Here is a 19,773-nt window from a genome sequence, read left to right as displayed (position 1 = left end):
TTACCTCGGTGCCTCACTTTTTTGATATGTAAAATAGTCGTAATGATACTTAGCTTTGTAAAAGGACTTTGGGATCCTCTGACAAAAAGCACATTGTTATTTATTGTTATTGCATGTAGTGCACCAGTCCAATTGCCTCCTACTCCAAAAATAATAATATGTTTACATAGGTTTTTGGCTCCCAGTAAGCATAACTGTTTTTGTTCTAAGCTGACTTATCTGCAATTCATGGCACAGGCCAGTTTCTACTTGGGGGATGAGGGAAGGAAGGGACGAGGGAACAATTATAAAGCATTTTACAAGGAAACATTGCCAGTGGTGCTTGCAGTAATACTAAAAAAGCAAACAAGTAAACAACAACAAAAACCATCCCCTAACGCTTTGCTCTTACTTTTAAAGTACTTTTTATCAAAGGTTCTCAAATTACTTTACAAAGGAGGGGGTAAGTATTAGCACTATGAGTATTTTTGTCATTTAAACCAGTAGATTTTTGGCTGAACAAGGCTTTGGCCCTATGTGGAGGGCATTTATTGTCACAGCATAGGCTCTGATCCTGGTGGGTCGTTGATCTGTTTGGAACTCTGTTTGCTTCACTGGGGTTCTGTTCAGTTATAAGAGTCCATCCTCCCTGATTGCAGGATGGGGCCAGAGTGGGCATTGTGAAACTACTTACGTTGTTTTTTCTAAGCACTGTTGGCTACAGTTTGTCGAGGCCTTGAACAGATATGCAGTGTGGGGTGTTCGCTAGTGTCCTGGGGGCATAAGGTACCCCAAAGGGGAAGCAGGGAATCCTAGCTCTGCAACCCTGCTACTGCCAAGCACTAGCTACCTGGCCATGCATGGGACACCTCAAGCATTGTAAATTGCAAGATTGGGACCATGAATTGTAAGTTCTCTGGGGCAAGGACTGTCTCTTCTTGTGTGTTTGTACAATGTCCTGCAGTGTGGGCACCCAATCCTGATTGGAGCCTTTATAATAGTGCTAATGCTTGCAGCGGCACCGTAAAGATTCCAACATTTTTGTTCACTGAAATAATTACCTTTTGTCCCATCATTTGTGATATTGTTTCCACTTAGAATGGGGAATGTCTCAAACCCATCATTGTGCATTTATATACTGCAGGAGGTTAATGTCCAGATTTTAATGGCACCCCTTTTACATACATTTGTTATGCATTGCTTGTCCTGATTGTATTTGAACTTTTTTTATAGACTCCTCCTTGTTGCATTAAATTGAAGTGAACCAACAGTAATAGAAATTCCAGCACTTTTAGGACTGCAAATCCAAGTTGAGGTCTGAAACTACTTTAAAAAAAAAAAAAGCAATCCAGCTCAAAGTGAAGAGGGAGTCAATGAATAATTATAATATGCAACAGTATTTTAATAGTTTTTGCCAAGTCTGATGGTCCTGCAGATTGTACTGTGGCTAAAATTCATGTAGAAAACCCTCTCTGTGTGTGGGCCTTTCTACTGTCTGGATGGGAATGGATGGTCTCTACACCTGTTCCAGATATGCTGATGCGAAGGGGCAGGTTTCGAAAAGATCCCATGGGATGTGTATTTATGAAGATCCAGTAGCCCAAAGCACCTGCATAAGGGGCATTATTCTTTGGGCCCTACCAAATTCCTGTTCCATTTTGGTCAATTTCACAGCCAGGAGGTTTTAAAATTAGTCAGTTTCACATTTTCAGATGTTCACATCGGAAATTTCATGGTGTTGTAACACTGGGGGGTCATAGAATATCAGGGTTGGAAGGGACCTCAGGAGGTCATCTAGTCCAACCCTCTGCTCAAAGCAGGACCGATCCCCAAATAAATCATCCCAGCCAGGGCTTTGTCAAGCCTGACCTTAAAAACTTCTAAGGAAGGAGATTCCACCACCTCCCTAGGTAATGCATTCCAGTGTTTCACCACCCTCCTGGTGAAAAAGTTTTTCCTAATATCCAACCTAAATCTCCCCCACTGCAACTTGAGACCATTACTCCTTGTCCTGTCATCCGCTACCACTGAGAATAGTCTAGATCCATCCTCTTTGGAACCCCATTTCAGGTAGTTGAAAGCAGCTATCAAATCCCCCCTCATTCTTCTCTTCCGCAGACTAAACAATCCCAGTTCCCTCAGCCTCTCCTCATAAGTCATGTGTTCCAGACCCCTAATCTTTTTTGTTGCCCTCCGCTGGACTCTCTCCAATTTTTCCACATCCTTCTTGAAGTGTGGGGCCCAAAACTGGACACAGTACTCCAGATGAGGCCTCACCAATGTCGAATAGAGGAGAACAATCACGTCCCTCGATCTGCTGGCAATGCCCCTACTTATACATCCCAAAATGCCATTGGCCTTCTTGGCTACAAGGGCACACTGTTGACTCATATCCAGCTTCTCGTCCACTGTCACCCCTAGGTCCTTTTCTGCAGAACTGCTGCCGAGCCATTCGGTCCCTAGTCTGTAGTGGTACATTGGATTCTTCCGTCCTGAGTGCAGGACTCTGCACTTGTCCTTGTTGAACCTCATCAGATTTCTTTTGGCCCAATCCTCCAATTTGTCTAGGTCCCTCTGTATCCTATCCCTACCCTCCACCGTATCTACCACTTCTCCCAGTTTAGTGTCGTCTGCAAACTTGCTGAGGGTGCAATCCATACCATCCTCCAGATCATTTATGAAGATATTGAACAAAACCAGCCCCAGGACTGACCCCTGGGGCACTCCACTTGATACTGGCTGCCAACTAGACATGGAGCCATTGATCACTACCCGTTAAGCCCGACAATCTAGCCAATTTTCTACCCACCTTATAGTGCATTCATCCAGCCCATACTTCTTTAACTTGCTGACAAGAATACTGTGGGAGACTGTGTCAAAAGCTTTGCTAAAATCAAGGAACACCATGTCCACTGCTTTCCCTTCATCCACAGAACCAGTTATCTTGTCATAGAAGGCAATTAGATTAGTCAGGCATGACTTGCCCTTGGTGAATCCATGCTGACTGTTCCTGATCACTGTTCTCTCATCTAAGTGCTTCAGAATTGATTCCTTGAGGACCTACTCCATGATTTTTCTGGGGACTGAGGTGAGGCTGACTGGTCTGTAGTTCCCAGGATCCTCCTTCTTCCCTTTTTTAAAGATGGGAACTACATTAGCCTTTTTCCAGTCGTCCGGGACCTCCCCCAGTCGCCATGAGTTTTCAAAGATAATGGACAATGGCTCTGCAATCACATCCGCCAACTCCTTTAGCACTCTCGGATGCAACGCATCCGGCCCCATGGACTTGTGCACATCCAGCTTTTCTAAATAGTCCCAAACCACTTCTTTCTCCACAGAGGGCTGGTCACCTCCTCCCCATGCTGTGCTGCCTAGTGCAGTAGTCTGGGGGCTGACCTTGTTCGTGAAGACAGAGGCAAAAAAAGCATTGAGTACATTAGGTTTTTCCACATCCTCTCTCACTAGGTTGCCTCCCTCATTCAGTAAGGGGCCCATACTTTCCTTGACTTTCTTCTTGTTGCTAACATACCTGACGAAACCCTTCTTGTTACTCTTAACATCTCTTACTAGCTGCAACTCCAGGTGTGATTTGGCCTTCCTGATTTTACTCCTGCATGCCCGAGCAATATTTTTATACTCTTCCCTGATCATTTGTCCAATCTTCCACTTCTTGTAAGCTTCTTTTTTGTGTTTAAGATCAGCAAGGATTTCACCGTTAAGCCAAGCTGGTCGCCTGCCATATTTACTATTCTTTCTACACATCGGGATGGTTTGCCCCTGTAACCTTAATAAGGATTCTTTAAAATACAGCCAGCTCTCCTGGACTCCTTTCCCCCTCATGTTATTCTCCCAGGGGATCCTGCCCATCAGTTCCCTGAAGGAGTCAAAGTCTGCTTTTCTGAAGTCCAGGGTCCGTATTCTGCTGCTCTCCTTTCTTCCCTATGTCAGGATCCTGAACTCGACCATCTCATGGTCATTGCCTCCCAGGTTCCCATCCACTTTTGCTTCCCCTACTAATTCTTCCCAAAAGGCGGTCAGGGTGGGAGGGTCGCAAGGCTACTGTAGGGGGGTTCTGGGATTGTCACCCTTACTTCTGCTCTGCTGCGGCCTTCAGAGCTGGGGAGCCGGAGAGGAAGGCGGCTGGCCCGGCGCCCAGCTCTGACGCTAGCAGCACCTCCGGCAGCAGCACAGAAGTGAGTGTTGCAGGGTATGGGGGGGGTGGGTTACCATATGTCCAGTTCTCCCGGCAGGCTACTGCACGAGTTGGGGGCTGACAGCTAGTGCCACAGCCTGTGTGTGTGTGAGAGAGAGAGTCAGCAGGTGACAGCTGGAGTCACCCGAGCTTTCTGCAGCAAGGGGAGATTTTGGAGGTGGGTCTGACCCACCCCCGGAGCAGTCCCTGTAGGGGAAGAGGAAGTCTCGTCCCTGCCCATCCCCAGCAGGGACTAGCAGCTGGAGCCCTGCACAGGCTAGGAGCCACCTGCTGTGTGCAAGATTTCATGGGGGAGATAAGATTTCATGGTCCGTGATGCATTTTTCATGACCATGAATTTGGTAGGATCCCACTTATTGTGTATTACAACATTTGCAGAGGGGCTGCCAATGGATTTTATAGGGGCCTATTCCACCTCCACTTAGTTCCTGGTATGCAGCCTTATAACTTTTTGGTTTTGTGCCTGAATGGGTGAATTTCACCTTGTGAGAACAGTCAAGTTAACAGTTTGGTTTTTGATTTAAAAATCCATCCTGAACTGGTTGACTGCTGTCTTGTGCGGAAATATTGCTGATGTGTACAATAGTATCAGCTATAAAGGCTATATGTGATGTCATTTCACATATAGAGCTCCCACTGACATCAACTGGAGTTCTGCTTGAAAAACAGTGGTAGAATCGGCTGACATTCGACTTTATTCAGCCTTGTCTGGTTAGGAACATTTTACGGTCTATAGACTAGAGGTTTGAAGTTATTTTATTAGTAGTACATCAGTCTTTTTTTTTTCTTCCTTTTTTCCTTATGATTTCTACAAAAGTGTGTACTCATGGCAGTTTTGATAGCTATGTAAAATATAGCCTTTACTAAAACAAACCTATCGGTCTGATAACCTCACCCCAACAGCCAACCACCAATCCCCCCCTCTTTCCTCCAACACTGACCCTCTTCATGCCCCCCTTTCCCTCAAAAGCCTGGGAGAGTAGATGGGCTTTTCTGTGTTCCCTAAAAGTCAGCAAATTTGGGCTATTTTTGCCAAGCTGGGGGTCATCGGTTCCAAAATGTAGGGACCCTTGCCCATCATGGAAGAAACTTCCTCCCATTTTTAATAAGGTACGCTTCAACTTCAGTGCTTTTGCTGATTGTTACTAAGGTGGCATTGCATAAATCCTGACACAGAAGGATAATTCAGTACAGTAGCACTATGAAGCCTCTCTCTGTTGCGCCAATCACCTGTATTTCTGATAGTAATTCCAGTATTCCTAAAATGTCTTGATTTTGACAGAGGCAGGAAAACAAGCTGAGAGTTCAATGTGGTGTTTTGTTCTTTTTTTTTTAACCAGATTTACCAAATCAGTGTTCTCCTTACCCTTGCCAGAAAGAGGGGACTGAAATATGTGAAGATCTAAAGGGTGACTTCTTTTGTCATTGCAGACGTGGTTGGCGTGGGCAAAAATGTGAACAAGGTAATTATATTTGGTTTATTTCTTAATGACTTCTGATGACCAGGTAATACAGGATTGTCTGTCATGTACAATGTTTTTATACCTCATACATTTACTTGAACTGTTATTCAGTGCACTTGTAAATAGTCATTGATGCCAAACTCCAGTATTTATCCCTTCCCCACTGTTACATAATTCACAGTTGCCATAGCATTGAACTTTGGTTTACACGTCATTCAGGGACACCGCCCCCACCTACAAAAAAAAAAAGTCCTGTATGAAGCACATAACTGTATAAAATGACATTTTAAAAAAGAAAGCTAATTGTGTATAGGGTTGATCCTGGATACCCTTATTTATAGAGGACCTGATACCAAGACTACTGAAATCCCAGTGAGGATTCACATTGACTTTATTGGGGCTACTCACATAAGAACTACTTGCTTGAATAAGGGTTTGCTGGTCGTATAAATGGGAGGTTTTCCTGTGAGGTTTGCCATGTCCTTTGTAGCATACAGAGGTTTCCCCAGCTCTCTCTGATTACTGGTTTCTGCTCCTTTCAGGCCTTTCATCAGAGCCATCACTTTACTGGCTGCAAGGATTAATTAAGATTCATTTGAGATCATATGCTGCTAGCTCACAATCATGCTGGCCCAGGCAGCAGGAGATCTCATAAGGGAACTGAACCTGAGCTTCCTGTAGAGCTGTGGGAATATTGTGCAGAGTGGTGGAATTATTCACAAATATTTTATTTTAAAAATGTTGTGAAATTTGTTCGTGAATTGATTTGTGCAGCTCTGTAAGCTCAGCAACTGCAATAATGTTTTGTTTTTTTACTCAATGTCTCTTCCATTGTCTTGATCATCTAGAGACACAAGTTGGGTGAGGTAATACCTTTGACTAGACCAACTTCTGCTGGTGAAAGAGACAAGATTTTGAGCTTACATAGAGCTTTTCCTTGGGTCTGGGTAATGTACTCAGTGTCACAGCTAAGGGGACTGCCTACAACCTCATCCCACATGAACCCACCGCAAGGACTTTCTATATGCTTCTCAAGATACACAAACAAGGGAACCTGGGCAGACCCATCATGTCTGGCCACAACACCTTACTGAAGGAATATCTGGATTCATAAAAACCATCCTCAAATCACTCCAAAGGGCCAGCTTCTTCCAGAACACAACCGATTTCCACCAGAAACTCAGCAACATTAATAACCTCCCTCAGAACATCATCCTTGCCACCATGGACGTCACCTCCCTGTATCCCAATAACTCTCACAATGACCGCATCGCTGCCTGTCTCAGATATCTACAAGACAATGGACAACACTCAGCCATGCACCCCAGACACATCACCAAACTCCTCTATTTCATCTTCACCCATGACAATTTTACATTCAACAGCAAACACTGTTCTAAACCATGGGAACAGCTGTGGGTACTAGGATGGCTCCCCGATATGCCAACCTCTTCATGGGCCACCTTGAAAAAGAATTTCTGAACAAATGTACCACAGAACCAATGATATTCCTGAGATACAGCAATGATGTTTTCATCCTCTGGACAGACAACCTAAACTCACTCATAGATTTCTACCACAACTTCAACAATCACCACCCATCCATTCAACTCTCTCTAGAACACTCTCACTTACTAGCATCAACTTTCTGGACACCACAATTAGCTTCAACAATGGAACCCTGCAGACAGCTATATACAAGAAACCCACAGATCACCACACCCTTCACAGATCTAGTAACCATCCCAAACACACCAAGACATTTGCTTTCTGCAACCATCCCAAACACACCAAGACATTTGCTTTCTGCAGCGAGGCGTTCAGATACCACAGAATATGCTCTGAGGAGAAAGTCCAGGATATACACCTTAACACACTTAAAACTGCCTTCACCAAACAAGCACACTCCACCAGATAAGTAGATTGCATCATGGAATGGTCCACCTTAATACCTCAAGAGAACTGGCTTCAATACAGAGATAAAATCCCCTCTGACTGTACACCCATAGTTGTCGCCTACTACTCCACATTGGAACCTGTACGGGGTATCATTAAAGAGTTACAACCCATACTCGATGGGATTACACCCTGAAAGAATTTTTTCCGGAACCCCCTCTTCTGGCCTTCAAACAACCCGCTGAGCCTCTCCAAGCTCCCCACAGGCCAGTATACACCAACTCAAAGAGGCACCAGATCCTGTCAGAATATATGCAAAATCTGTAGACCTTTCTCCACTGCTACGATGACCAACGCTCCTTACAACACACCTTTCAAGGTTCATAGGTCTTACACATGCCTATCACAACGTGTGGTGTACCTCATCCAGTGTCCTAAATGTGCCCATAAATATGTGGGTGAAACGAGACAGTCACTACACTCTCTCAAATGAACTCACACAGAACAGTGACAAAAGACAAAAACATCGTATCACCTGTGCGTGAACACTTTACAGAGTGATCACTCTATATCTGACCTATCATTCCTCATTCTCAAAGGAAATCTGCACACCTTCCAAAGACCATTCTGGGAGCTTAACCTCAGAACTTTGCTAGACACTAAAGATCATGGACTGAATAGACACACTGGTTTTATGGCTTAGTACTACAATCTGTAACCCACTAACAACCCCTCCCCCTCCTTATCTTTTTTCCCCTCTCCTTTCCTTTCCCCCTATGACTGGAGGGGAGTTAAGAGGCCATTTCACCTTGAATGGTTCCTTGAAATATGTGTTAACTATTTATGCTGCACAATCCGTTCCACGTTGTATTTAGCTTTGACACTCTGAGTACATTTCCCAGACCCCAAGAAGAGCTCTGTGTAACTGGAAAGCCTGTCTCTCTCACCAGCAGAAATTAGTCCAGTAAAAGATATTATCTCACCCACCTTGTCTGTACTATCCTGGGACCAGTACGGCTACAACAACACTGCATTGATCATACTGTTGTTTAAATTTTGAGTATAAAGATCCCTTCCCAGATGTGGCTCAGGATGCTATATGAACATCAGGTCTGCTCCTGCAAACACATATGGGAGTTACTTTACTCGTGGCGATAGTACCATCAGCTTCATTAGGATGATTCCCAGGAGTAAAGACACACATACCTGTTTGCATACATTTCAGTAGTGGTTGTCGAAGATCCTAGGTGCAATAAATAAGTAAGTGTGTATGTGTGTATTTGAGTTGGTATGTACGTTTTTGAAGCTGTTTCTACACATAACAATTGTTCTTCCATCTCTTGCCTTTCTTCCTCCTTCCTACTTCCCATCCCTACCCTCACTTACACAGTGCTGAATAGCTGAAAAGCCTAACATAACTTTTTATTGATATCTAGATATTAATGAATGCAGTGTGCAGAATGGTGGCTGTAACCAAGTCTGTCTCAACAACCCAGGCAGTTACCGCTGTTCATGCTATAGTGGCTATGCTCTTCTTAAAAACAATAAAATATGTGAAGGTAAGATCAATGTATACCTTTAATTTCAGGTTAGCTGTTACATTAAAGTCAATGATTAGCAGTTCTCGATCATGGTGGACAACATTAGGGTATGTGTTATGTTTATATTATTTTGGATATAAGGTAGGTGGGAGGTAAAATGTGTGGGTGGAAGTGAGATAGTGGTTTGAAACTTAAGGACTTGGTAAGGGTCCCCTGGCTTGCTAGGAGCCACCCTAGAATATTTGTTCAAGTCCATAGGCACTGTCTTCCCCTCTGTCCGGTGAGTGCTCGGCCCAGTCCCTGCCCTGCCTCTTGTCTGCCTCCTCCCCTGAGTGCACAGTGTCCCCACTCCTCCCCCTCCCGCCCGGAAAGTCCTAAGCACTGCCAAACAGCTGTTAGGCGGTGGCAGGGTGGGAAGCACTGGGTGGGATAGGGAGGAGTGAGGACACGGCGTGCTTGGGGGGAAGGAGAGGAGGGGAGCTTGGCTGCCGGTGTGTGCAGGGCACCCGCGAATTGTTCCCTGTGGGTGCTCCAGCCCCGGAGCATCCACGGAGTTGGCACCTATGTGTTCGACAGTCAGCAGTGGGAGGGGGCCATTGGAGGAATGGGTGGAGATTTGCTGGCTGTAGGCAGTTTGGTCCAAGCTGGCTGAGGATGTCAAAAACGGTTTCTTCAAACACTGATCTATCAGGGATGATCGAGGCCTGGGCTCCTTAAAGAGTGATGGTAAGACCAGACTGGGAGAACATCAGACTTTGTGGCTTATGAAGAGGAAGCCTGAACTGTGGGGGGGTGAAATTGTTCTTTCCAGGGCTGGAAAAGGACTGTGATCCAGCTGATCAGTACTGGAGTTCATTCACAGATATATGTTGTAAATAATAAATCGCAGATCTCTTAATTCAGTCCTGAGTGGAGCTGTGGTGAATGGGGATTTATGCAGTGGCCTTCAGAGAACACCTACCGTAGCTATCGGGACCACTCTCCTGCTCCTGGGGTCCTTGTAAGAAGGACCTTGTAAGAGGGAGGGGTGTCCAGAGGTAAAATTGCTAAATGAGAAGCTTGATGGTGGTAGCAGTATACAAGACCAAGTCCTGGGAAACTTGGAGTTGTGACAATTACGTTTTATACTGTTAGTTTACACCAAATGTTGTGTTTTAATCGTTAGGCCAAAAGAAACTCTTAATAATTGGGTTTTTATTTTGTTTTTTTCCCCCAAGTAACTGCAGCCTATTAGGATTTTATTCAGTAGTGCAAGTTTGGAATACATGCCTAGGCATGCCAGTAGTCACACCATACTTTTCTGCAACATCATAACATGGGAGTGATTCACGGAAGATTTGTGGGTTGGATTGTACTAAATTGGTCCAGCTGATCAGCCCTCACATCCTGACAACACTAAGAGGAAGAAGGGTTGGCAAGAAGAGTTGTTATGATTATTCCCAGTCTCATTGCATTGCAATATAAGAGCCTGTTGGTTTTCTTTTCTTTTTTTGTGGTGTTTGTTAAACTTAATATTATTTTTTCTTAATCTGGGTATGTACAGCAGCTAATAAATTCAGAAGGTGAAAGTGCAAAGAATGGAGCTTTCAGTCTTCCTTGCATAATCTCATTTAAGATTAACGGTTGAAATGCCCTGGTGAGGGCAGACAGCAATGTCACAAAGCAGTTTAGGACAGAAAGTGAAGCAGAACATCATGTCCAGTTGAAGCTACAGGGTGAACGTTATGTCAGCAGAATTTAACTAATCCAGATTTCAAATCCCCTTCTTTTGCAAGCTGTGCCATGGGATCATTAATGACCACAAGTGGCCAAGCCCTCAGCTCTATTTATCTCCATTCAAAAGACAAATTATGTATAAACCTTTTAATGTGCTGGCACAGAATTTATTTCATAACAGTTCAGTCATCCCTGCTTATAAGAACCTTGGTCGACACACACAGTACAGGAAATAGAGCCAGGCATATGCAGAAGCTTCAGCACAATAACTTTATCAACCAAACATAAATACAAGATATGGAAATTTCCTGCAATATTTTGGGGAGCTCTCACTGTATTAAGTTTATGTATGTAATTCCATCGGGGCGGGTGACACAGCTCCTACAGAAACTAAGAACAGTGGGGGGTGATTAGGTAAATTCACTAAGGTTGTAACACCTCTAGAGAAGTACCACCACCTGGAGATGCTCATATGCTAGTTCGAACTGGTTTCTGCAGAGAAAAACAGACAAAGAAGGACTTTTGATAAATAGCATGAGTTTAAACACACTCACGGTTACGCACCTGTGGGGATCATCCCACTCCCCCATCGGGACATGGATGTTTGCTGTTTTCTGATCCAGCAAACACACAGGAGTTTCTGTCAAAGCGGGGGCCCCAATCCTTGGGAAGGTTTTTGGAAGGACCTTGGCCTACTGAGGCCCCATAAGACTGATGGGTGACCTCTGGTAAACTTCTAGCAGGCGTATAAGAACTCGTGATTGTTTTTATATGTTTTTTCTAGAATTTTCACCTTGAGAATCAAGGTGCTTGCTTATAGAGAACTATATGGTACCTTGTGACGGCAGGCAAAGCAGTTGTAGTTTTAATATGTTAGCAGGTCGAGGTAGACAATAAACTCTTCCCTAGTATTTACCTTGACCTGCTAGCACACGTTAAAACAACAATTTTGTCCACATTCGCCAGCACCTGCTGAAAAGTGACTTATTTTCCTCACCCCACCCCTGGACCTAAGGGGAGTATGCCTCCCTATAGCAGAACCACCCAGTACTCTTAAACTGATGCCTAATTTGGTGATTAGATTATAGACATGCACTCCTTTGGGCCCAATTCACAATAGTGCAAAGGGACACATTGACTTTGATGAGTTGTACCTATTATTCCAGCTGTGAAGTTTGCCTTGTGTCGAAAAGAAAATGTTCTGTTTAATGTTGGTTTATTAATCCAACACAACGACAATAGAACAAAAAACCTTGCTATTAAAGACAGATGTATAATAATAATAATAATTAATAATAATATATATGTGCCACAGGTATCATAAATTTTAAAATAATAATATGCTTTAGGTGAAATTTGAGAGATGGTGTTTGAAAGAGATGTGGGAATTTTATAAAGTAATTGAAATTGAATTACAAATGGTTAAAGGCTGAAAATTTTAAAAAATTACATGCATTTTATGAAATTGTGTGTGTTAAAAAGAGGAAGAGCAGGGGAGAGGAGAAACCTGTATTTGTTAAAATAACGTTTCTTTGATTTTGGGTTTCAAATCTGTATTTGTGTCACCAAAAATAAAACTGGTCCTCCACTTCCTGACTGTGTGCTTCTTATTGTTCCACAGTTTGTAGCCCTGTCAAACTTGGCAACTGGGTCTATTTTTTCAGTGTTTTCCCTCTGGGTCACTTTGCATTCCTCTTCCAAAGATAGCCAATGGCTTGAAGAGAAACCAACAGCTGTTCTTGGGAAGCCTGTAATCACTTCCTTACTGGCACTGAACAGCTTTAATATTTATCAGACCAACACTGTAGACAGATTCTCAAGGATATTAGTAAACATCTCAATTAGCTAAATAACTGAGAAGACAGTTGACCCTGCCATACTCAAAACTTGCAAACATTGAAATGATACTGATGTGAAATAGCCCTGTGTGTTTGACTGTTTGTTTTGCAGACATAGATGAATGCACAGTATCAACAGGCATTTGTGGAGAAGCTCTTTGTAAAAATTTAATAAGCTCGTATGCATGTCTGTGTGATACAGGCTACAGATATGATAATTTAAGCAAGTCTTGTCAAGGTAAGTGCATGGAAATAATGGGATTAATTACATGGTAACATTTATAAAGTTCTGTGATGATGTAAAGCACTATGGGATTGTACAGTACATTTTATTAATCTCCCGTTCTTTTTAGTTCATCATTTAACCACTGTAGGTCAGTTGCCTTTCAGTGCCTGTGAGCAACTACAGAATAACTAAGACTTCTTGTATTGACAGGCAGAGATCTGGTTGGGATCCAGACAAATCTGTTCATAGTGTTGTTTCCATCTGTGGTGGCAGAACACTACAGAGCAGTAGTTGTTGTTTAAAAATCTCTCGTAGTATTTAGCTGCGCTTGGAGTCCTGTGTAAATAGGACTGTGTACAGCTCTGTAAGTGTTCCAGGACCAGTGTTGCCTCCAGCATTATGTCTGAGTAGTGTAAGGACATGAATTTCACATGAGCCTTTATGCACTGGAATGGGTTACCTAGGGAGGTGGTGGAATCTCCATCCTTAGAGGTTTTTAAGGCCTGGCTTGACAAAGCCTTGGCTGGGATGATTTAGTGGGTGTTGGTCCTGCTTTGAGCAGGGGATTGGACCTCCTGAGGTCTCTTCAACCCTAATATTCTATGATTTATAAAGTGCGAGGGCTTCTTTTTCCTTCTTTCCTTTCTTTCTTTCTTTTTCTTTTTAAAATAGCTACCTATATCCTTGGGCCACAAATGTGACTTTTTCCCCCCTGGATTTCTGAAGTGAATGAGAAAATGCAAAAGGAGGAAAGAAATTAATGGAGACCTCTCATTAGTATTGTCAGCTCCTTGTTGTTTATTAAGGACCCAATTCTGCAGTCATTACACTGAGTAGCAATTATGCAAATTGTCATGCTGATCACAGCTGGGCTACCAAAACAAGTAAGATCTACTCAGTGCACGAGTACCAGCATTGGCCTTATGAGGAAGCATTGTCTAGCAGTTAGAGAACAGGGCTATGAATCAGGAGACCAGGTCAGACCAGGAGTCAGGGTTCTGTTCTCAGCCTTTCCAGGACTCACTATGTAACTTTGGGCGGCCAGAACTTATTTGTAAATCAGATTCCTTACCTGTAAAATGGGGATAATAATAGTTCTGTACCTTGGAGGGATGTTGAGGGATAATTACTGAGTGTTAAGCACTTTGAGATCATCAAATGATGGGCACTATAGAAGGGCAAAAATATTATACAGTTTGTAGACCATTTGCTTAAAAAATTAATCACTATTTTTCATTGTCCCCCCTTTCCCTTTGCTGGTGGTGTGTAGATGTGAATGAATGTGAAGAGAAACTTTGTGAGCAAACCTGTGTCAATTCACCAGGGAGTTACACCTGTCACTGTGATGGCAAAGGGAGAGTTAAGCTTTCCCAGGACATGAACACTTGTGAGGTATCTTATCTCTCATTTCAGTAACTGAAAAACGAAAAGCTTTGAAATAATTATGCTTGGATTAAATAACTCAGAGGGGAGAGTCCAACTGTCCAGGCTTACTTGAGCTGGGTAGTAGATACCATAAGAGGCCAGTGTCCTGTCTCTTCCACCTCTGTAGGAAAGGGGTCTTGCTAGGGTGATGAGAGAATAGCTTATGCAAGTCTCATCTTCCCAGGATCCCACTGGCTAAGCATCTGTTGCCCCATTCCACAAAGAGGATGGCAGTGGAAGCACTGTGTGTCCTCTACTTAGCTGTAATTTACATCTGTCTGCATAAGCTTTTCTGAATTAGGTCCACTGAGGATGGTGTAGAAATTTAATGGCGTGATTTAAGTTATAGAGTAGTACTTTCACTTTTTGTTGCGCGCCACGATCCCTTTATGATTTTTTTCCCTTTGGCTGAGGCAGGAAGGAGTCTCTGATACTTGGCGTGAATGCAAAAAGCATCCATTAGCAAGGTTTTTATAGTGGACTTTTTTCTGAGGATGTAGGAACAATGGAAATTGTTCTTTAATGTGTAAATTTTTTTTTTTTTGCTATAGAAAAATATGCCCTCAGGGGAAGCAAGGGGAAATGAACTTTAAGCGTCCTCATTACTAAAATTACAGTACTGTAGTCTTAGGACTTATCAACAGTTGTTTCATAATTGGTACCCTGATCAACAACTATATCCATGTCATGAGTGTTTGAGATTAGAAAATAGCAAAGGAAATTCCATTTGATTGTCGTCTTCTTTCGTTAATGTATGAGCAAATAATTAGTCTACAAATATGTTTCGATTATAGGATATTATACCTTGTGTGTCTTTTGCTGTTGCGAAAAGTGTTAAATCTCTATACCTGGGGAGAATGTTCAGTGGTACGCCTGTTATCAGACTACGCTTTAAAAGGAAACAGCCCACAAGGTGAGAATGCTTTTAGAACTGCAGCTGAACATTGCGTCCCTTCAGTACATGTATGGAATTAAAAAGCCACTTGGAACTAAAATTATTATTATTAATTTGTATGTATTATGGTACACTTGGGAACACTGATCAAGGATCAGACCCCAATTATGTGAGGCACTGTACAGACAAGTAACCAGGAGGGAGTCCTTGCTCCAGAGAATCTGATGATCTCTGAAATATGTCAGCGTGTTCTCTACTACTGTTTTCATAATAATATATCCTCCATCTAGTTTAGTCTTAGAATTGAGTTAAAAGCTAATACTTTTTAATACTTGGTTCTTAACTGTCTGAACTGATGCTCTCTGTATGGAAAGCACACAGTGGTTTTTGAATTCTGCATAACTGATTTGTTTCTTGACACCCATGTGGTCAGACTTGTGGCTGAATTCGACTTTAGAACCTTTGATCCTGAAGGTATCCTTTTCTTTGCTGGAGGCCATCAAGACAGCACGTGGATAGTCTTAGCTTTGCGCAACGGACGGTTAGAATTGCAGTTGAAGTACAATGGAATAGGCCGTGTGACCAGCAGTGGGCCAGTTATCAACCATGGCATGTGGCAAACAGTGAGTATAAGCGGCTTGTTTCATGGATGTTATTGTCCCATTGTTTGATTCTTGGACTGCATCTAAAATGCACTTAGGCTTTTTGCTTTCTTTGTATTTTGAAGGGATATTGTTTGGACATAGCCTCATGTTTAACATGCTGTTATATTTTATATTTAAAGGTGGAAATGAAACTATTGGGGTTTTTTAAATCTGGTGTTCCAGGACTCAGCGTAAATACAGCACTTTAGGGCACATTCTTCATCTAGACAGAGCATTGCTTGCAATCTGTGATTGCAGACACAGTACAGAATATGCACAGCCTTCTTTCCATTTTTCACTACAATAGCGTGGTGGTGGGTGAATGGGGGCTTTATGTCACTTCTCATTTTAAGTTACTTTTAAGAAAAGAAAATAAACTTGGGTGTAAGAACAACATTTCAACTATAGAATTCAAGTGTAGCAATAAGCTGATCCCTGGAGCAGGGTGCCCATGGAGAGATGTGCATGGCCTGAGTCAGAGCTCTAGGAGGCATTGTGCCTGTGCAGGAATGATACCTCCAAAGGCACTAGAGAAGTTTTGCTGCCACACCTCCTTGAAGAGGATGCAGTATATCCTCAAACCACATGGCACATTTGGCAGAGTTGGCGTTATGCCACCTTTCCTTCTTCCCTGCTCCTGTGCACAATCCTCAGGCTGAGCCATCCTCTAGAGTAAATTAGAGCAGCCTCTGTGGCTAGGGGGCCCAACTGTAGAACTAGCTTTGCGATAGCAGAGGACTACCTCAGCTGGTGTGTGTGTGGTGGTGATAGTGGTGGGGAGTAGGGGGTGGAATCTTCAGCTGGCTCTGAAAAGCAGCTTTAAGTCACCTTTGTACCTCTGGAGCAGCACAAGATACGGCTGAGCTCTACGGCTTTGTCCTTTTTAAACTACGAAGAATGCTTATTTTAAATACAAAATGGTCTGTTTCCTCCGTAAATATATGGGGCAGCCTTTTTAAAAAACATTTTGATGTCTGCTTACTTATCTTCATAATAATGTAATTCCCAAGAATATTGCAAGAAGATGCAATCTGTTTTGGAGTTGGTGTGGGTTCATATTCTTCACAATCACAGCAATGTCTTCTAATTTCTGTTGATGTTGGAAATTTCATATTCTTGGGCATTATTATATGTGACCAAATCAACAAGAAAGGTTGCAATATGAATTTGTGAAATATTTGTCATTTTATGTATTCATTTTCTCTCTTATTCCTTTCTTTTTCCTTTCCCTTTAATTTTCATTCATTTGGTTTTCCTGTTGAGCCCTTTGACCTTAAATCCATTAAGTTACTTGTTTCGTAGAGACTGGGTGGGTAAAAATTCCTGGTTAATTTTAGTACTCTAAAGTCAAGGATATTAATATTTGTGGAGGAAGAGGGGCAGATTTGAAATTACAGAATATTATTTATAAATGTCCATTCAGATTTCATGTGTTTACGAGAAATTGGGTGGAGGATTTTTTTCCCCTAAAGAATAGTTGGAAAAACCATACCCTGTAGTGTATTCATATTAACCAATAGACATTTGGTAATACTTCCAGCACATCAAATAACGTCTCATTCAGTTCTCTTACTCTCACTGAAACAAATAATTTTCTATCTCCAAGACAACAGTGGTGGAGATTCAGTGAAGCTGTAGATAAAGTGTGCGACATGCAGTAGCTTCATATTTATGAGCTTCTTCAAGCCAGGTCTTGCAAAACTAAAGATTTATCACCATAATTTGAAATTCTGTGCTGCATGCAGTGATGTCTCTAATTGGGTGTATGGAGTGGTGTGATGGCCTACTGGTTAAACTTGTGATGGAAAATGTGTTTTTATTTATTTTAAAAAAAAAGTGTAATTGATACTGCTAAGGCTGGTGTGTTAGTCACAGCAGCTGCAATCAACCAGTTAAACTGTTTAACTTGGGAACATAACAGGCGTATAAGCACCAGACCTCACGGTGTGGTAATGTGAACTTTCACAAATCAGTGTAGGAGGAAAAGTGTGGAAGAGATTTTCTTTCTAAGTGTTGGGTAATGGAGCTAGGTGAGTGAAGAATGTAGAGTCTTGTTTCGGCTATGTTCGTTTGCTGTTGAACTAAGGCGGTGGTAGGAAGGGGAATTATCAGTGTAATTATTCTGTAATTAACATAATTGTCATTCCCCTGCCAACAGACTGTTGAGCACTCCTATCCCCATATTTTCCCCCAGAAACTATTCTTAGTCACTGCTTTTCTTGTTGAGGTCTGCATGCCCACAGTGCACTGCAGGGATCACTGTGGTGTCTGGTATTACTAATATCTCTGTTACAGACCTGGAAGTGGAGGCAAACAGCATCTGAAATGAAATTTGCAAATAATACTAAACTGGTAGATTTGTAATAACCAGTGAGGAATGTGAATGCCAAGGAACTTGGAGCTACTAGAAATATGGGGAAAAAATAACAAATTGAGGTACAATGCAAGTTAGTTTTTCCACAGATGTATAATAGTGATGCAGAACATAGATAGCCAACAGGAGGGAGAAATGTGGAAAACAGGAATGCCAGCAGCTGACAGTTGGAAACTGCTTAGGCTTTAGATCTTGCCACTACATGGAAAAGTCTGTGTAAGGACTCCATGGCATTTCCCCTCTGTATTCTGCCCTGGGTCTGGGTTTCTCAATTCCGCTGCCAAAGAAGCTTCCCTGCCCCCAAGATCTGCCAGGTCTCAGTCTAGGGATTGGCTAGATTAAGGCCATCACTATGGAGGCCCTGCATGCCAACACTAACACTGGAGGCTGTCTTACTCTCCACAAGTCTGGCATCGAGTCTTTAACCCCTCATTCCACAAGTGCTCCTGGAATCCCCGCAAAGGGTGGGATGGAATAAGGGACCGATCAGTAAACTTTCAAAAGTACCTAAGGTGCTGATCTTCAAAGGTATTTAGGCACCTAACTTCAATGGGAATTAGCTGTCTAAACACCTTTGAAGATCTGGGCCTGTGTGACTGAGGCCTAAATGCCAGTTGCAGAAGTGATTTAGGTGCTTAGGAGCCAAACTCTAATGGGATTTAGGTTCCTAAGTGTCTGAATCACTTTTGAAAATGAGATTTAGCCCCTCCTCCCCACTACCATTATGGCCAATAGCACAGTGGTTAGAGCACTCATCTGGGATGTGGGAGACCTGTTTTCAGATTCTTGCTCTGCCTGATTTGAAGCGGGGGCTTGAATTTGGGTCTCTCATATCCCAAGTGAGTGTCTGAACAATGGGGTGATTGGGTATTCTGGGTGGGGTTCTTTCAATCTCTCCTTTTGGAGCTGTTCCACTCTGTATAAATAATTAAATATTTAGTGCGCCAAAATATCCCCTCACCTTAAAACTTACCTCCTTAAAACTCTCCTCTGCTCTGATGCCTACAGAAATCTTGATGAGCAAAACATCACAGGAAAGGAAAGGTTTAAGAAGGGCAGCTGAAGCTAGGCAAATTCAGACTTGAAATAAGGCATACATTTTTAATGGTGAGTAATTAACCATTGGAACAATTTACCGAGGTTTGTGGTGGATACGCCATCACTGATCATTTTTAAATTCGGATTGGATGTCCTAGATCTGCTCTGGGAATTATTTTGGGGAAGTTCTAGGGCCTGTGCTATATAGGAGGTCAGCCTAGATGATCAGGACGGTCCATTCTGGCCTTGGAATCGATGAATAATGAATAGCATGTTCGTGTGCACTGCTGATACCACAACCTATCATGCCAATCAACATTATCTCATTGTTTCCTTGTACTGTCCCCATCTCTCTGTTTCCATCTGTTGTCTCTTGTCTTGTAATTAGAATGCAATTTCTCTGGGGTAGGGACCACCTTTTGGTTCTGTGTTTGTACAGTGCCTTGCACAGTGGTGTTGTGGTCTGTGACTGGGGTTTATAGATACTACCATTTTACAAACAATAGTGATGGTTAGGGTAATCAA

At 42.6% G+C, this 19,773-nt stretch overlaps 1 protein-coding gene across 9 annotated transcripts in view; it reads left to right on the top strand.

The window, feature by feature from the left end:
• GAS6 (growth arrest specific 6) overlaps positions 1–19,773 on the top strand; it is a 155,267-nt gene that overhangs the window by 27,537 nt on the left and 107,957 nt on the right. For 8 of the 9 annotated variants that reach the window (XR_012159653.2, XR_012159654.2, XR_012159659.2 and 5 more), the window contains 6 exons: positions 5,533–5,655; positions 8,988–9,110; positions 12,759–12,884; positions 14,143–14,264; positions 15,092–15,210; positions 15,626–15,815. Coding sequence is in view for 3 of the 9 variants with exons in the window: in XM_073350599.2 (XP_073206700.2) it covers positions 5,533–5,655; positions 8,988–9,110; positions 12,759–12,884; positions 14,143–14,264; positions 15,092–15,210; positions 15,626–15,815 (803 nt within the window). In the remaining 6 variants the exon portion in view is untranslated. The remainder of the gene's footprint in view (positions 1–5,532; positions 5,656–8,987; positions 9,111–12,758; positions 12,885–14,142; positions 14,265–15,091; positions 15,211–15,625; positions 15,816–19,773) is intronic. The other variant, XM_078853701.1, reaches the window with a different exon arrangement.

Source organism: Lepidochelys kempii, chromosome 1 (assembly GCF_965140285.1).
Source record: "Lepidochelys kempii isolate rLepKem1 chromosome 1, rLepKem1.hap1, whole genome shotgun sequence".
Lineage (NCBI taxonomy): Eukaryota > Metazoa > Chordata > Testudines > Cheloniidae > Lepidochelys > Lepidochelys kempii.
Note: the sequence above shows the minus strand (reverse complement) of the source record. Positions and strands in the feature narration are given on the sequence as shown.